Source organism: Channa argus, chromosome 1 (assembly GCF_033026475.1).
Source record: "Channa argus isolate prfri chromosome 1, Channa argus male v1.0, whole genome shotgun sequence".
Taxonomy (NCBI): domain Eukaryota; kingdom Metazoa; phylum Chordata; class Actinopteri; order Anabantiformes; family Channidae; genus Channa; species Channa argus.
Window position 1 is genome coordinate 4,529,981 of NC_090197.1, and position 18,720 is coordinate 4,548,700.

Genomic DNA, 18,720 nt, shown 5'->3' on the forward strand with positions numbered 1-18,720 from the left:
TTACACAAAGAAATGTTGTCAACTTTGATGTGAATTAGTTTCCACAGAATCAAACTGATATTTAGTCACAGAAACTCTTTATGTTCATCTTCCAGTGAAAACCTTCATCAGGACACTGAGAGGTTTAGTTATGAAAACAAATTTTATCCATTGTTTTGATAAATAAATATGTTTTAATCCACTTTTCTATTACCATGTATAGGGGAGAAAACCGACGCCAAAGCGTGTGCACGTGCGTGTAGTGCATGAGTGTACATGTACATTGTGTGTAGTGCATAAACACAAATAGATTGTCAAACGTCATACAGAATGTGAGACACCCATCCAACAAACCAAAACAGAAAAACAAAAGATTCACAGATTAAAAATTGACACACTGACCTATCTCCCATATTCATGTGACTTTTCATTGTCTATAAAAACTGACAGCAGGTCAGAAACACAAGAAACAAATTCATCAAAGATCTCACACACACACACACACACACACACACACACACACACACACACACACACATATTAATAAACTCAAGAAATATTACAAAAAGAAATGTTGTCGACTTTGATGTGAATTAGTTTCCACAGAATCAAACTGATATTTACGACCAAATACAGTCTAATAATTAATCCCTCTTGATTTCAATCTGCAGTCAGTAAAAACAAACATTGGCTACAGGAATAAGAAGATGAAAATACATCAACATGAGGAATTTAAGACGTTTTAAAAGATCACATCTATATGTAGATATAAATATGAGTCAGGATGTAAGAACATGAATCCACAGCACAAACAGAAACACAATGACGTGTTCAACCAAATGATGGTGGAAACCAGGCTGGTTTCTATGCAGAGGAGCTGATGAGGGAAGTGGGAACAGGTGTGTAGGAAGGAGGGGACACAGGTGGATCTGGGAGGAGAGTCAGGTGACTGAAGGGATGGAAGTCTGAGGACATCTGGTGGACAGATGGAGAATAGCAGGAGACAGACAAACGTCACTGGATCCTGACTATGTCTGTCCTGGATGAGCAGTATCAAAGCTGGTTATCAGCTGGTTCTGTGAAGCCTGGGTTTCCAGAGTGTGTTCATGTGAAAAAAGCAGAGTTGCTCAGTAGAAGTGACACTAACAGAACCATGAATGAAGTATCTAATGTAATATAAGATTAAAGGGAGATACCTGCACAAATGTGCTTAGAACATGAGCAAAACCATTTCTGCCAGGTGAACTGTAAATGATATGATCACATGTTATTACTCTCCAGCACCATTAGAACCATTTCTGAGTGCTTTCTGAAGTGTGTTTGAAGTGTGTGTGAAGACCCATGACCTCTGGTGGACACTCAGCTTCTGACACTTGCCCCAAAATTCTTTGTTGATCATCAGATTTCATGATACTATTCACACAGTCAAGGCAGCAAAGCAACAAAACATCTGTGAACCTCCACCATGTTTGACTGTGGGGACTATGTTCTTTTCTTTGAAGGCCTCATTTCTTTTTCTGTAAACAGTGTCTTGATGTCCTTTACTAAAAAGCTCTACTTTCGTCTTATCTGTCCACATTCTCCCAGAAGGATTGTGGTTTCGTAACATAAGTTCTGGCAAACTCGAATCTTGCTTTTTTATGTCTTTGTGTCAGCAGTGGATTCCTCCTCCGTCTCCTACCATAGTGTCCCTTTTCATTCAGATGGTGACGGATAGTGCGAGGTGACACATCCAGGGAGGTTAGCTACAGAGCCATGAGCTGTAAACCTCTTGATGATATTACACACAATGGACTTTTAGCCTTGAGATTGTCCATGTTTTTCCACGTCTTTCTTTTCTCAATGCTCAGTGTGACACACAACACAAAGGTTGAGTCAACTTTGCTCCATTTTAACTGGATTGTTGTGTTGTTACTGTGTTGTCCACACCTGTTACTTGCAACAGGTGTGTCTACATACAAATTCTGACAGAATTGCCAGGGTGCTGATATTTTTGGCCATGACTGTAGATGAAAATGGTTTTCAGTGCTTTACTTCCTCTTTAAATGTAGTAGCCATGGCGACAGTCAGGCATCATCTGCATCTGATGAAGCATGAAAACAGATGGTTTCAGGACTAAAGATAAAAAGTAAAACTAGTTCCAGAGTATTAAGTTGTAGAGAACATTTTTGGAAACCTAATATCTATAAATTGCTGAAATTACAATGTCAGTGTAACAATAGTTTGAACTTCAAAATATTTTTAAATGTCTGAAGAAAGTGTGATGAAATAAACAGTTTCTGCTTAAGGAGACAAAAGTACAGTTGACAGCAGTCTGCATGTTTCCAGCATTGAACGTTGGATTAAAACCTCAGACTATAGAGAGACATGACTCTTTGATGCTGAAACAGTTCTGGAAAGTCATTGTCACATTTTGTCAGCTGATGTGAAAGTGACCATGAACATAATGTCACATATTTCCTGAAGGTTTAGATTTTATATTTGAAAATAATCTATGCTGTCTTTAAGTCTTTATTAGAATTATGTTAATTTGAATGAAAAAGATAAGAAGCTAATCAATAAATCAGAAAAATATTTTTCTTTTTTAAGATTAAAAGGCAAAAAAAATAAAAAAAATAAACTAAAAGTCAAATCATCATCTATGACACATTTTTAAGAGGGTTTTTCTCACCATCAACAAAACCCTAAAAACTCATCAATCCACTGATAATCAGTTTATAAAGTCCCTGTTGGAGTCAGTGTGATCATTTCCATAGAGCCACTTTGCATCAGCAGCACCATGCTCCAGTGCTTTGGGAGAGTTTATAGTCCTGAGAGTTGAACACTGGATGACTGACAGCTGTCCTTCATGACAACAGAAGACACAGAAATCCTCCTCATCAAAAACATGACTCTGATCTCCGTCCTCATCTGGACTCTCCTCTGCTGCTGCTTCACAGGTAAAGTCCAGAGAATCCAACTCCTCTCCTCTATCAACATCCGTCCCTCTGAAATGAAGCCCACAAAACCATGATGCTGCTTTCTGTTTGTGTCTCTGTGTCCTCAGAGTCCAGAGGTCAGGTCACAGTGACTCAGCCTGGAGCAGTGAGCTCTGCTCTGGGAGGAACCACAACCATCAGATGTAAAACCAGTCAGGATGTTTATTATAGCAGCCCATATCATCGTTTAGCCTGGTACCAACAGAAAGATGGAGAACGTCCTAAGCTCCTTATTTATTATGCCACCAATCGAGCATCAGGGATTCCAGATCGTTTTTCAGGCAGTGGATCAAACTCTGACTTCACTCTGACCATCAGTGGAGTCCAGACTGAAGATGCAGCAGTTTACTACTGTCAGAGTCTCCATAGCATCAACAGTCAAGCTGTGTTCACACAGTGAAAAAGCATCGTACAAAAACCTCCCTCAGTCAGACTGAACAGAAACTGAACTGATGCTGCAGCTGGAAGCTACTGCAGAGACTGATACAGTTCACTGAATGTACACAAACACCAGTTGATCGAGATCGAGATCGAGATCATTCACAGTATCTGTTATGCTGAACATCAGTGTGTAACATCTTTACAAAGACTCATTTGTTGGCTCATTTCATTAATTAGTAAACGCTGCAAAAACAGTAATTCATAAACATAACAAACCTGTACCATTGAACTAGAAAAGGCAATTTCCAAGGAAATTACGTGGGAGAGCTGTTAAGTTGCCCGGTAGAGGCCGACTGCTCAGAAGCTGCAGAGAGCGGAGGCTTGCGCACTTTCAAAACCACAAACGCTGAAGAGAGATAACTACAAACAAAAGGAGAAAGAAAGAACTACTACTCTCCTTTCAGCTTATCCCGTGAGTTCAGTGTCGCCACAACAGATCATTGTCCGCATGTTGATTTGGCACAGTTTTTAAGCCAGATCCCCTTCCTGACGCAACCCTCCACAATTGGACTTGGACCAGTACTTTACAGCTGAGGAGGGGAATGGGCTGTTAGGGGTTTAGTGTCTTGCCCAGGGACACTTTGACATATAGCCAGGGCCAGGTATCAAACCACTGACCCTGTGGTCCGTGGGAGACTGCCTTTACCAACTGAGCTATAGCCCCTCCTAAAAGGAGAAAGAAAGAAGATGACAGTAAAAAGAAAAAACTAAAGTCCAGGAAAAGTTGAATTCAGAAAAGAAAAGAAAAAAGTAGAAAGTAACAATGGAGAAGGTAAATAAGTAAAAAAAAATTAAAATTGAAAGTGAAAAGAAAGGCAGAAGCAAAGTAAAAAGTAAAAATTAACAGTGTAAAGAAAAAATGAAGAAATATAAAAGTAACAAGTTGAAAGAACAAAAGTTAAAAGAGGTAGGAAAAAAAACTAGGGAAAAGGTCAATATTCAAAGTTAAAAGAAACAAAGAAAAAAGCAAAGTAAAAAAGTTGCTATGAAAAGTATAAAGAAAAAAGGAAGAAGTAACTATTTAGAAATGAAGGGACCATTTTAATACTGAAAAACTGAAAAAAAGTGGAAAAGAGCTTTTAATTTGAAAGTGTGTTTCCTCACACGATATGAAAAAGTCTTAGTCTTATCGAAAAAATTAAAAAACTGTGAGCGGCAAAAGGCTTCAATGAACACACTGATGTACTTTATTTGAAGATATTCCATAAAATGAAGGCGTGGTGGCGATTTTAAAACAGCCCCCCGTTTGTGATTTGAGGAGAATTTCAGAACCTCTGTTATAATGGGCTCCAATGGGAGTTTCAGACGGCACTCTCTCTGCTTCTGGACACTTGGAGAAAGAACCGTCAGTCCTGTGACTATGAGAGTTACATTTACTGAAAAATACCTACATTCTGATGTATAGTTTGTTAGTTCTGTCACATTAAAGTTGACTGAAGGAAAGAAGGGAAAGAAGGAAAAAAGTTGCTAAAAGTGGAAGCTGAAAAGTTAAAGTGTGTGTGATGTCACCCACTCTAGCTGCTCCAACCTTCTGCAATACACACTAATGGAAAAGTTGCCTAAAACTAAAACTGTGATTATTCAAAAAGTATAAAAGATAAGAAGAAGCTGATCAACACAGAAAAAGTTGAAAGGGACTAGACCTGTATAAACTTTAAATGAAGTTTCTTTGCCAAGGTATGACGATACAAGAAGCAGATCAAAAGAGGCAAGTTGAAGGGAAGTTTTAAGTGGCTTCCATTCATTTTCTATTGGAAGAAAAGTTAATAAAAGTGAAATATAATAAAAAAGTATAAAAGTTATTAATGAGAAAAGTAAAAGCCCACCAGTTATAAAAGAGGCCTACGTTTAGGAAGACGAACGGTGAGGTGAAGGTAGAGCTGAAGTGGTGGTAGGAAAACAAGTGACCGAAAAATGGCGAAATAAAAATAATAATAATAAAGATAAAGGATCTCATAAGTGTGAGAGCTGTGTTACACTAATAATCACAAAATTACCATTTGCCACAAACCTAAATTCAGGAGTAAAGGCATCTAAATAAACTAATCATCACAGTGCAAGTGTAGCCGGTAGCTAAACTGAAACCTCTTCTCTTAGTGGAAGAAAACCTGTGTTGTGTTTGAGTGACACTACATGGACACTTATTAATTCTATGATTTAACAATGATACATTAAATTGCAGAAGACATCAGCTGTGGAAGCAGGTGAATGTTGGTATGACTCAAAGCCTGGAGAGAGTCTTACAGAAACGACTGAGGTGGAAAGTTTTGTTCTTCTGGTGAAGTTGATGTTTGGTCTGTTGTTGGTGGTAGTTTCAGCTGTAGCCAATTAAGACCATATATAAGGCACCTGTTGTGTTCGAGCCTCTTTGTGTGAAGACTGACGGTGTAAAGACCAGAGAATCTACCTGCACGAGTCCACCGAGCCAGGACATTAAAACACACTTTATTTCTAACTTCTCTTTACATCTTCTGTCTCTTCATTTAGCTTCACATTAACCCTTTCTACTCCAGAAAGCCTTTTTCATTGTTTTGCCATGTGTTTTCATCAGATCCCTGTTTTCCTCCGCAGACCACGTTTCTCACCTGTGCACTCTCACCCGGGCCACTTTGTCACCAGCCTCTTTTCTCTTGCCCTGTGAAAAAGCCAGTCTGCAGTGAACAAGGCCGACTTCATTCCAGCTTTTGCTACACATTCAATTGTTCAGCTGCTTACTGCTGCTGCACTTACAGAAACCTGGTTCATGCCACAGAACACGGCCCCCCCAGCTGCACTCCACTAATTCCTCCCTCTCTCACACTCCTCGCTCATCAGGTCGGGGGGGTGGAACTGGATTTTTCGTTGCTGACTCCTGGAAGTTTTCGCAGACGGCTCCCGTCAACAATCTGTCATCTCTGGAATATCAAGCCATTGGGATCATTGCACCGATTACAGTCCATGTGATTGTGACAGATCGACCACCGGGCCAGATGGGGAACCTCTGTGATGAGCTTGACATGCTGCTGTCCCACTTCCAAGAAAACGATACTCCTCTCACCTTGGGAGACCTGAACATCCACTTGTACAAACCTCAGGTGTCTGTGACTTGTTTGCTCTTCTAAACACATTTGACCTGAGACTGGTGTCCAGTCCTGTGACCCACAAAGTTGGCAACAACCTGGACCTCATTCTCACCCGGAACTGCAACAAATACAATATCTTGGTCACTGCTCTGCATTTATCTGATCACTTCTTCCAGAAAGCTGTTCTCCACTTTCAAATCACTCATCTACCCATCTCCACCTCCTCCATCCACCTCTCTCACTGCCGAAAACTTCGCTGAATTCTTTACTAATAAGGTGGCAGCCATCAGCTCACAGTTCTCTCCTCCAGATGATGACATCCTGCTAACTTCTTCCAACACTGCATGGTTCTCCTCATTTCCACCCTCCTCCTCTCCAACCATCCAACCAACTGCTCTCTGGATCCGATGCCAGCTATTAAAAAAAAATCATCAATACATCTCTCACAACAGGCACTTTTCAGACCTCATTCAAGCAGGTCCACTGCTTAAGAAGCCTTCTCTTGGCTCCTCCCTTTTGGAGAATTACCAACCTGTGTCTGTTCTTTATTTCTGGCAATGAAACGAGCAGTCTTAAATCAACTCTCAGACTGAACCATCAGATCGTCTTTTCCACACTCTCTGACTTGGGCATCTCTGAATCAGCTCTAGCCTGGCTTTGGTCCTACCTATCGGTACAAACCTTCAAGATATCCTCCGCATGTTTCTCACTCTCATAGCCTCTCTACCAATGTGCCACCGGGCTCAGTTCTTGGTTGTCTTATTTTTTCTGTCTATACTGTAAAAAGCTGGGTTGTGTTATTCGCTCACATGGCTTTTCCCATCACTGCTATGCTGACGACACACAGCTCTTCCTGTCCTTTCCACTGGATGACTCCCCTCTCTCAGACATCTCAGCCTGGATGAGCGCGAGATATCTTCAGCTCAGTCTCACCAAGACCGAAATCCTTGTCTTCCCAGCCAGACCTTCAACATTAAATCAGCATCAACATTGGAGTTGCAGTGATTGTTCCCACTAAGTCGGCCAGAAATCTGGGGGTCATCATCGACGACCAACTGAGCTTTAAGGACCACATCTCCTCAGTCTCTAGAGTAGCAGATTTGCTCTTTACAACATCAGAAAGATCAGACTCTACCTCACGAGATATGACCAGAGCCTGTACAATGAGTCGGGTTGTATATTTCATCTTGATTACTGCAACACTTTGTTGATGGGGTTACCGGTATCCACAATCAAACTCTTGCAGAGGATCCAAAATGCAGCAGCTCACCTCATTTTTAATCAGCCGAAAAGGACCCATGTCACACCACTCTTTAGATATCTACACTGGCTTCCTGTAGCTGCTTGCATCAGGTTCAAAGCTCAGTCTCTCGCTCACAGGGTGGTTAACTCAACAGCTCCTGCTTACCTCAACTCACTCATTCAGGTCTACAATCCTTCCCGTTCGCTGCAGTCTGCCAACGAACAACGTCTGGTGGTACCAGCACCATACAGAAGCCACCAAGCAAAACTCCCACGATGGTGGAACGAGCTACCAAACTCTGCACGCTCAGCAGACTCACTCCCAATATTCAAAACGCTGCTGAAAACAGATTTCTTCTGCATCTTCCTATGCACTTAAATGTATTAATATTATCCTTATTGCTTTTTCTCGCACTTACATCTCAGGAAATGTAAACAATTTCCTGATAGGACTTTGCTTTGATATTTTTCTCCTTGACTTAGATTCTTGCTGCCTTGTACCTCACTTGTAAGTCGCTTTGGATAAAAGCATCTGACAACTGACTAAATGTAGTGTAAATATAAAAAACACTTATTTAAGTTGGACTAAGTACTGTGACATTTTCCTACAGTCTGATTTACTAGATAAAACCATGTGAACCATTTGCTTTAAAAAAACAAGTAATTTTAAAAAGTCATGAATGAAAGATGTTCAGAATGTTACTTTGGTCACATATTCTTCTGTCTTTGTTTGTTAACCACGTCCTTCGTCAAATGAAATTTATGATTGTTCATTCTATTATAACAATACTGCACTACAGCACTAAGGGAAGCTCTTCAAATGGATAGACCCCAACTCAACTCCGTCCATCATCCTCATCTCTATCTTTCTGTGCTGTGCACAGCAGTGAAGGACTCATATGTACGAATGCTGTTCATTGACTTCAGCTCAGCATTCAACACACATTTCCCCCCATCCTGACCATGTTCTACAGAGGGACCATGGAGAGCATCCTGAGCAGCTGCATCACTGCCTGGTTTTTTGAACTGCACCGTCTCAGATCTCAAGACCCTACAGAGGATAGTGAGGACAGCTGAGAAGATCATCAGAGTCTCTCTCCCCTCTATTATGCACATTTACACCACACGCTGCATCCGCAAAGCCAACAGCATTGTGGACAACCCCACACACCCGTCACACACACTTCTCACACTCCTGCCATCAGGAAAGAGGGTCCGAATCATTCGGGCCGCCACATCCAGACTGTGCAACAGTCACACTCGTACAATTTGAACTTAACACACACTCATCACTTATTACTCCTCTGAATTCATTCCACCATCATTTATTTATTTATTATTCTATACTTAACCGCACTACACTGTTTACCTGCTGTGTCTTGCACATTCCACTACATTGCACTGTTTACATGCTGCTTTTTGCACCTTTAGCACACTTGACTGTACTGTATAATCGAAGTATACAATAGGTTTACTGCTCGGCACTGTCTTAGGTTTTGTGTCCTGTCCTGTGTTATTTTGTGTCGTCTGTCTACACTGTCTGTCTGTACTGTTTATCGTCTGCACTGTTTGCACTAGGTTGCACTCGATGCACGTTACATAGTTTGTGTTGTTTCTTAGCACCTTTGTTCTGGAGGAACGTTATCTGGTTTCCACTGTGTACAACTGTGTATAGTAGAAATGACAATAAAAGCCACTTGACTTGACTTGACAGTGGTTCTTGTGTCAATTAGCCAGAAGTATCCAGTGCTCAGATCCGTCCCACCATGGTGTGAAATGTTCTTTATGTCAGGTCTAAGCACCTAGTACATTTAAAAATAACATACAAGGAAAGAAAAACAAAGGCGTTATTCAGTTTTACTCATGAGGAGAGCAAGCATAGATGCAAGACAGTAACATCTCCTACTCGCTCTGAAATGCATCTATGTTGCTGCCTCTCTTTTATTCAGTTTAGGGAGGTTTCCTGTTACATTCCTTTCTAAAGGCAGAGGGATCACACAGCATTGCACCAAGATAACACTTTGAAATTAAAACAGAGTTCAATGTCGTGTCTGCAGGTGGATGTGGTTTTTTATCTAGCAACTCCTCTCAGAGAGGTTTCCGAAAGGTCCGTGGGATGGGCCTCCTGTTTTTTTCATAAAGCAGAAATGTTAGTTAGACACAAACATGCACATACTGTTTCTTAAACAAAGAATATATAAAACTTAAGTTGGCTATAAAGAGAATACAGAAAATGAGATAACTTGTATATTTATTCCAACACTTTACAAAATCTACAGCAATGCAATTTTAAAAAATGTAAGACTCCCTCTGTCCTTAGCACATCCAGCAGAGGGTGCTCCAAGGACAGAAAAGGGTCAGGGGTCACTGGGTTCATGAATTTTATTCTACCTCATTGTGTAGCATAAGTTGACTCAAAAACAATAAGTGAAGGGGTTTGTTCACCCTGCACTTAACTCTAACTTGTTGAAAACTAGTAAAAAGTGCATATTTTTTATAACTGAGTAAAATTGACTAAAAATGGAAAATAGAAGAATAGATGTTATAATAACTTTAATAAACTTTTAACGATATTTCTCACCAAAACAAATGTATTAGTGTACTGATGCAGGTTTTTATTACAGGTTCAATTATTTATAGATTAATTTGTCGTGTCCAGAAGGACCCTAATAAAAATGTAATTATTGTTATAGTTATAGAGTTTACTACACTGTAACATGAACTCCTATTTTATTTAGTACATCATTTCAAAGCCATCAAGTTGACTTCAAGTATGACTGAACATAATGGAACTATTAAGATGGAAATATTATTTACAACAGCCATAAAAAGACCTAATTTAAATATGTTTCATTGAACTGAAACAATAAAAACATAAAATGTTATTATGTTGTTAAATGCAATTTAATAGTAAAAGAGAGAAAAACACAGAGAGACAGCAAAGTGAAACCAGTAGCAGAGTCCTAGTAAGTCAGGTCAGAACTGGAAACACTGGTCTCTCCTCAGTGTCTCTGACTTGTGAGGCCAGACAGGGCTCCCAGACTCTGGTTTCAGAATCCACCTTCCCCCACTGGTCTGCAGGGAGCCTCAGGGTGCTGCTCCATCTGCAGAGGCCGTCCATCTCCAGCACCACTGTGCTCCTGCTCTCCTCTCAGCTGATGCTGCTCTTCACTGGCCCAGTCAGGGTGGGAAGGACTCGACCCACTGCACAGAAAGAGAACAAAGTGTAGAAACACTGCAGGTTTAGATGAAGATGGTCTGAAGATTTTCACTTCTTCTTTAACCTTAGTAACCATAGCAACAGATTGGCATCACTGATGAACCATGAAAACAGACGGTTTCAGGACTAAAGCTAAAACGTCAAGTGTCATTTTGTTCCACAGATGTGTCACCATTTAATCCTTCAAATTACTTATTGTTAGCTTTAAAAAAGAAAATATCACTGGGTCTAACTAATGGATTGATGGATGAATGCAGCATAATGTGCGAAAAAATAAAAATCTATAGGAAAAATGTAGATATTAAAAAAACTAAATGTCACACACATTTTTTATCACACTTATTTTGGGAAAAGTGTGATAAACTACAATCACTGCAACGGTCTTAGAGATTAACATGGCCTCCGTGGCAGATGTGTTTGCTCACTCCGCGCTCGAATGTCGGCTTTTCCTCAAGAACTGCACTACCTCACCTTTATTGCCTTCGCTCTTATTTATCATGACTGACTATGAATCAAATAAACAACAATCAACAACAAAAAAAAGTGTAAAAGAAAAGTCAGTTGCTGTAAAAGTGGCCATACACATAATGTCACTAATTTCCTGAATGTTTATATTTTACCTTTACATATACAATATATTAATTTCCAAACTAATCCCTGTTTATATATTTGAAGACAAAAGAAAAGATTTTGAAATAAATGTCTAGAAAAAAGTTACAAACAAACTGAACCACTGATAATCAGCCGGATCAGATTGATCCAAGTCCCTGTTGGAGTCAGTGTGATCATTTCCATAGAGCCACTTTGCATCAGCAGCACCATGCTCCAGTGCTCTGGGAGAGTTTATAGTCCTGAGAGTTGAACACTGGATGACTGACAGCTGTCCTTCATGACAACAGAAGACACAGAAATCCTCCTCATCAAAAACATGACTCTGATCTCCGTCCTCATCTGGACTCTCCTCTGCTGCTGCTTCACAGGTAAAGTCCAGAGAATCCAACTCCTCTCCTCTATCAACATCCGTCCCTCTGAAATGAAGCCCACAAAACCATGATGCTGCTTTCTGTTTTTGTCTCTGTGTCCTCAGAGTCCAGAGGTCAGGTCACAGTGACTCAGCCTGGAGCAGTGAGCTCTGCTCTGGGAGGAACCGTCAACATCAACTGTAAAACCAGTCAGAATGTTCATGTTTGGAGCAACTATCATCTTTTAGCCTGGTACCAACAGAAAGATGGAGAACGTCCTAAACTGCTCATTTACTTTGCCACCACTCGAGCATCAGGGATTCCAGATCGTTTTTCAGGCAGTGGATCAAACTCTGACTTCACTCTGACCATCAGTGGAGTCCAGACTGAAGATGCAGCAGTTTACTACTGTCAGAGTTATCACTGGTTGAACAGTCAAAATGTGTTCACACAGTGAAAAAGCATCGTACAAAAACCTCCCTCAGTCAGACTGAACAGAAACTGAACTGATGCTGCAGCTGGAAGCTACTGCAGAGACTGATACAGTTCACTGAGGACACAAACACACACACACAAACACTAAATAATTTCTCTATCACAGCTTCTAATCGTCTATTCAAACCAAAAAAATCATCATAATTCTATATTCTCAAAAAGCCAAAATGGCTGTTTAAGTGTCTCAGCTTTAAACGTTTTCAGCTAAATATAACTGAACAAAACCATGAAGACAAAGATCAGCATCAGAACCCTTGATGAGTGAAGACAGTCCAAAGATAAACATCACATCCCTGAAATCCTACAAAACTTCATCTTTGTTAACATATGAACTAAATTCAGAATCAGTTTGTATCATGAAAAGTCAAAGATCAGTGACTTCATTTGTTAATATAAATAACTAAAAATCACTGTAACAAACTGTACAATCACACATTTTCTCTAATGTTTGACTGGAAAACTAAAATATAAACAGATTCAAAGATCATTTGGAAACAGCTGTAAACAAAACTATGTGTCCACATTGTCCATCTACTTGTTGTGTAGTGTGACGTCCTCTGACCTCTGTGCTTTAACTTGTTTGCTCTTCTTTCACAGTTACATGTAACTGGTGGTGTTTGTCTCAAAGGCAAAGAAAGTAAAAGACGCTGAAAACACACTTGAAGAATTTCTAGACAGAACATAAAGTGTGAAATAAGAGACGTGTGTAAGTCAGTTAAAAACTCCTAAAGGATCCACATTAAAGGCCTGGAGAGAGTCTTACAGAAAGGACTGAGGTGGAAACTTTGCTTTTGGTTGAAAGCACTGCTGCACTGATGGGAAACCCCCTGATCCACTGAGGACAGTTCCAGCTGAGTGACTGTGTGTGTTTGCATATGTGTCCTGCCTCTGTCTCCCAGCTGTTAAGAGACCAGTGTTGATCAGGGTCTGTCCAGGCCTTTCAGAGCCACTGACACGCCGGCAGCACAATGATGATGTCTCTGAGTCTACTGCTGTCCACCCTGGGGCTCCTTGTTCAGGGTGAGACTCTCTTGTGAAAACTTTGCTTCAGGATGAAACCAGGTTCACGACAATGATGTTCTGCTCTGATGGAGAAACACTGAAATTAGCAGCATTGACCTTCTTCCATCTATTGTCCATGTTAAACAAATGATCCTCCTCTGTTTGGATGCTGATCATCTTTGTCCAAGCTGGATTTGTCTCAATAACCCTTCTCCTCTTTTTCACGGTTTCCAGGTTCATCAGGACAAATCACCCTGACTCAGTCTCCTGGATCTCAGTCTGTTGCTCCAGGACAGTCTGTCTCCATCAGATGTAAATCCAGTTCAAGTGTTAGTAATGATTTGCAGTGGTACCTTCAGAAACCTGGAGAAGCTCCTAAACTGCTCATCTACAATGCTCAGTCACGTCAGTCTGGAGTTTCTGATCGTTTCAGTGGAAGTTATTCTGGAACTGACTTCACTCTGTCCATCAGTGCAGTTCAGAATGAAGATGCAGGAGTTTATTACTGTCAGCAGGATTCCAGCTTCCCGTTCACACAGTGAAACAACGTCGTACAAAAACCTCCCTCAGCTAAAGAGGAACTGATGTCTGCAGCTGACAGAGAGAAATAGAAACAAATTGACAAAGTCTGACTGACATTGATATTTTATGTAACATATTATTGTGATATAGAATTCATAGAACTATAAGTTATACTGTAATTATAATTTTTTTGGATTATTTGACCTTTTTGTTGGTATTTTAAAGGTTAATTACATTCAAAGTAGATACATTCATTAAGATGGAAATTTAGGACAAAACTAGTTTCTTTTGATTTGAAAAAGAATACAATTTTTCATTTAATTTAAAATCACATTTTTTAATTTGCTTGTTTCATACACAGTTTAATGACAGTTTTATTCTGAACCTGAACACGTGACATGTATCCAGATATCTTGTATTTATAAGAACACATGTAATCAGTCAACACTGATGTGTGTAATGAAGCAGGTCACAGGTTCACTTAATCTGGGAATTATAGATTTGTCGTGTGCAGAAGGACCCTGATATAAATGTTATAGAGTTTACTACACTCTAACATGAACTTCATGCTTTATTTTGTACATAATTTCCAAGTAATCAAGTTGACTTCAGTATGACTGGACCTAATGGAACTATTAAGATTTGGTCTCTCTCTATGAGACTCAAGTCTGTGAGTCCCCGTTTGGCCTCACAGGTCACAGAGTTCACCCTCCACCAATGGTCTGCACAATTAATCTCATCCAGTAATAAACATTATAAGTCACAAAGAAATGACGATCACGTATGAATTTAGTCAGATTCAAATTTGGCAGAATTCAAAATTTCTTTGGTTACGTTAAATAATTTTTCAGTCACCTTCAAAATACATCAAATTACACATTTAAATGCGAAAAACATAAATGTTGCTGCTGTTTGTTGCAGTTTAAGCTGTTCACATTTTACAAATTTACTGAAATATATTAAAAATTAAGTTGCTTTGTAATGAACTTGTTTAAAGACGACAAACAATAAAAGGATTTTAAAGTGACTTTTGTCAGTACAGTGAAAGTTTATATCTACTAGAAATGTTCAGTCAGAGGAAATGTGATCATAACTGATGATATGAAATGTAAAATTTGATCAGAAACTTACTTCCAACATCCAGTCTGGTTCCTCCACCAAAAGTCCACCACAATGATACAAAGTGACTGAGTCGTCGTACAAAAATCTCTGACTGTACAGAGACACAACTCTCTGACTTTGACAAGACTAAAGCTGCAAGTTCTCAAGTTTCTGTGTTAAAAAAATCTGATTATAGATTTATCCTGGTCATAAATCACTTAATGGTTTGCGTCATGTAAATTACGAAACTGTATTTTATGCTTGTAGAAACGTTATTATTATTAGTAACACTATTATTATAAACTGCTGTAAAAAAAATCAGAAAAACATTTTTTTTAAAGATTAAAAGGCAAAAAAAAAAAAAAAAACTAAAAGTCAAAACATCATCTATGACACATTTTTAAGAGGTTTTCTCACCATCAACAAAACCCTAAAAACTCATCAATCCACTGATAATCAGTTTATTAAAGTCCCTGTTGGAGTCAGTGTGATCATTTCCATAGAGCCACTTTGCATCAGCAGCACCATGCTCCAGTGCTCTGGGAGAGTTTATAGTCCTGAGAGTTGAACACTGGATGACTGACAGCTGTCCTTCATGACAACAGAAGACACAGAAATCCTCCTCATCAAAAACATGACTCTGATCTCCGTCCTCATCTGGACTCTCCTCTGCTGCTGCTTCACAGGTAAAGTCCAGAGAATCCAACTCCTCTCCTCTATCAACATCCGTCCCTCTGAAATGAAGCCCACAAAACCATGATGCTGCTTTCTGTTTTTGTCTCTGTGTCCTCAGAGTCCAGAGGTCAGGTCACAGTGACTCAGCCTGGAGCAGTGAGCTCTGCTCTGGGAGGAACCACAACTATCAAATGTAAAACCAGTCAGAATGTTTATGGTGGAAACTATTTGCACTGGTACCAACAGAAAGATGGAGAACGTCCTAAACTGATTATTCGACATACCAGCACTCGAGCATCAGGGATTCCAGATCGTTTTTCAGGCAGTGGATCAAACTCTGACTTCACTCTGACCATCAGTGGAGTCCAGACTGAAGATGCAGCAGTTTACTACTGTCAGAGTCTCCACAGCATCAACAGTCAGTATGTGTTCACACAGTGAAAAAGCATCGTACAAAAACCTCCCTCAGTCAGACTGAACAGAAACTGAACTGATGCTGCAGCTGGAAGCTACTGCAGAGACTGATACAGTTCACTGAATGTACACAAACACCAGTTGATGGTTAAAATCGAGATCATTCACTGTATCTGTTATGCTGAACATCAGTGTGTTACATCTTTACAAAGACTCATTTATACCTTGTTACTTATTCTATTCATTACACAAAATTATGAACATAATAAAATCCATCAGTATCTCTGATATTATATAATTTACATCATAAACAACTTTTTAAAACAGTCTCCTCTGTAATGGGAGCTGCTCCTCCTCGTCCTCCTCCTCCTCATCCTCTTACACGTCCTCATCTTCTCCCTTTGTCTGCAACATTCACCTCCATTTTGTCCAAATCAAAACAACAATGTGACCTATTTCATGAAGCTCCAGCTCTGATTGTTGAGTGAACAAATCAGACATATTGTGTTCACCTGTGAGGACTGGGTTTGGGGAACTGCTAAGTGGGTGTGACACTTCCAAAAGAAACTGAAGTTTGAACTGATGTGCCTGATATAGAGAACTGTGTTTTGCAGAAAGTGGGTTTTAGATGAAAATACCAGGTCAATAGATGACATCTACATGAGTTAGTGCTTTTAATAAATTGGCCACTTTGTCCCAACAATTGCAAAAACCTGTAGCTGCAGAAACCAGTTTGAATGCCATAGTAAATATACAGTTGTATGCAAAAGTTTGGGAACCCTTCTCCATGATTTTCATTTTTAAATATTTGGGTGTTTGGATCAGCAATTTCATTTTGATCTATCAAAGAACACAGTAATATTTCAGTAGTGAGATGAAGTTTATTGGATTAACAGAAAATGTGCAATATGCATCAAAACAAAATTAGACAGGTGCATAAATTTGGGCACCCCAACAGAAAAATCACATCAATATTTATTAGAGCCTCCTTTAGCAGAAATAACAGCCTCTAGACGCTTCCTATAGCCTGTAATGAGTGTCTGGATTCTGGATGAATGTATTTTGGAGTGCGCTGCATAAATGCAGAGTAGATTTTGAGCAGTGTTTTGTGTTGTTGTCTTGTTGTGAAACTTTGTGACTGATTCCTCAATATTATTCTCAAGAATCTGCAAATATTGAGTGGAATCCATGCGGCCCTCAACTTTAACCAGATTCCCAGTACCGCCACTGGCCACACAGGCCCACAGCTAATGGATCCTCGCCCAAATTTTACTGTGGGTAGCAAGTGTTTTTCTTGGAACGCTGTGTTCTTTTGCTGCCATGTATAACACCTCTTGTTATGACCAAATAACTCAATCTTTGTTTCATCAGTCCACAGCACCTTATTCCAAAATGAAGCTGGCTTGTCCAAATGTGTGTTTGCATACATCAAGCGACTCCGTTTGTGGCGTGTGTGCAGAAAAGACTTCTTTCACATCACTCTCTCATACAGCTTCTCCTTGTGCAAAGTGCGCTGAATTGTTGAACGATGCACAGTGACACCATCAGCAGTAAGTTGATGTTGTAGGTCTTTGGAGGTGGTCTGTGGGCTGTTTTGGACTGTTCTCACCATCCTTCACCTTTGCCTCTCCAATATTTTATGTGGCCTGACACTTCTGGCCTTAACAAGAACTGTGGCTGTGGTCTTCCATTTCCTCACTATGTTCCTCACAGTAGACACTGCACTTTTTGTAGCCTTCCCCTAAACTATAATGTTGAACAATCTTTGTTGTTGTACTCAGTGTACTTTTGAAGGATGTTTAAAAGATTGTATGTTGTTTAAACTTTGTCTCATATATATATGTTTTGTCTTGAAGTGTTTGCAGAACTGCTCCAAGGTCAGTTATTGTCTAACAGCAGACCATCCCACACTGTAGTGACCCAGAGTCACTTCATGCTCACAGGTGCTTATCAAAGTGCTAAAAAGGGAAAAGGTTTCCAGAAAAGGAGAAAAGGGCTGAGAGCAGTAGCCTGAGGGTGGAGAATGTTCTGTCCAGCAACAGAAGGTTAGAAAACTAATGTGTGATGTATGAAGTTTAAAACTGCATAAGATGGAGACTTGAAACTCTGTTGATGAACTTCTCTCTTGCAAGATAATCAAACCCTAAAAGACATCTTGGATATTGAAGCTTCTTTACTAATTACACTTAAGGTGTCTGAGACCAGATATTGTCATATTTGCCATGACAACTTGGTGTTGTCGGCAGGATCTGTCAGTGGTCACTGGAGGAGCCAGAGTGAACAGTGGTTTGCATGCACCCTGGAAAAGAAAACAAATTCCAGTCTCAACCACCACTAAAAGAATCATTGCAGACAAGGAGAACTCAACACAGCGGCTCCTATAGTGACTGCCGCCAAATTCATGAACTAAAAATTAAAACTGGTCAACATGGATACTGGGTGAGTTGAAAAGAAGTTCCTAAATTATTTTGTTGAGCACAAGTTGCCTTTCTTTGTTGAATTAATCTGAATAATCGAGCGACTCTTAGTCAATTGGACAGTATAAAGGACATTGACAGCTAAGTGTAATTAATCAAGAACTCCTAGTTAGTTGGGGAGTTTAAAGGGCAACAGCCAAGTTGGAAGAA

General features: G+C 39.8%; 1 gene segment (V, D, J or C); it reads left to right on the top strand.

Moving 5' to 3' along the window:
• Nucleotides 1–11,902: 11,902 nt before the first annotated feature.
• Nucleotides 11,903–14,998, top strand: LOC137131249 (immunoglobulin kappa variable 3-15-like). The segment is given in 2 exon segments: nt 11,903–13,399; nt 13,616–14,998. Coding segments are annotated over 2 exon segments (360 nt in total).
• Nucleotides 14,999–18,720: the final 3,722 nt, after the last annotated feature.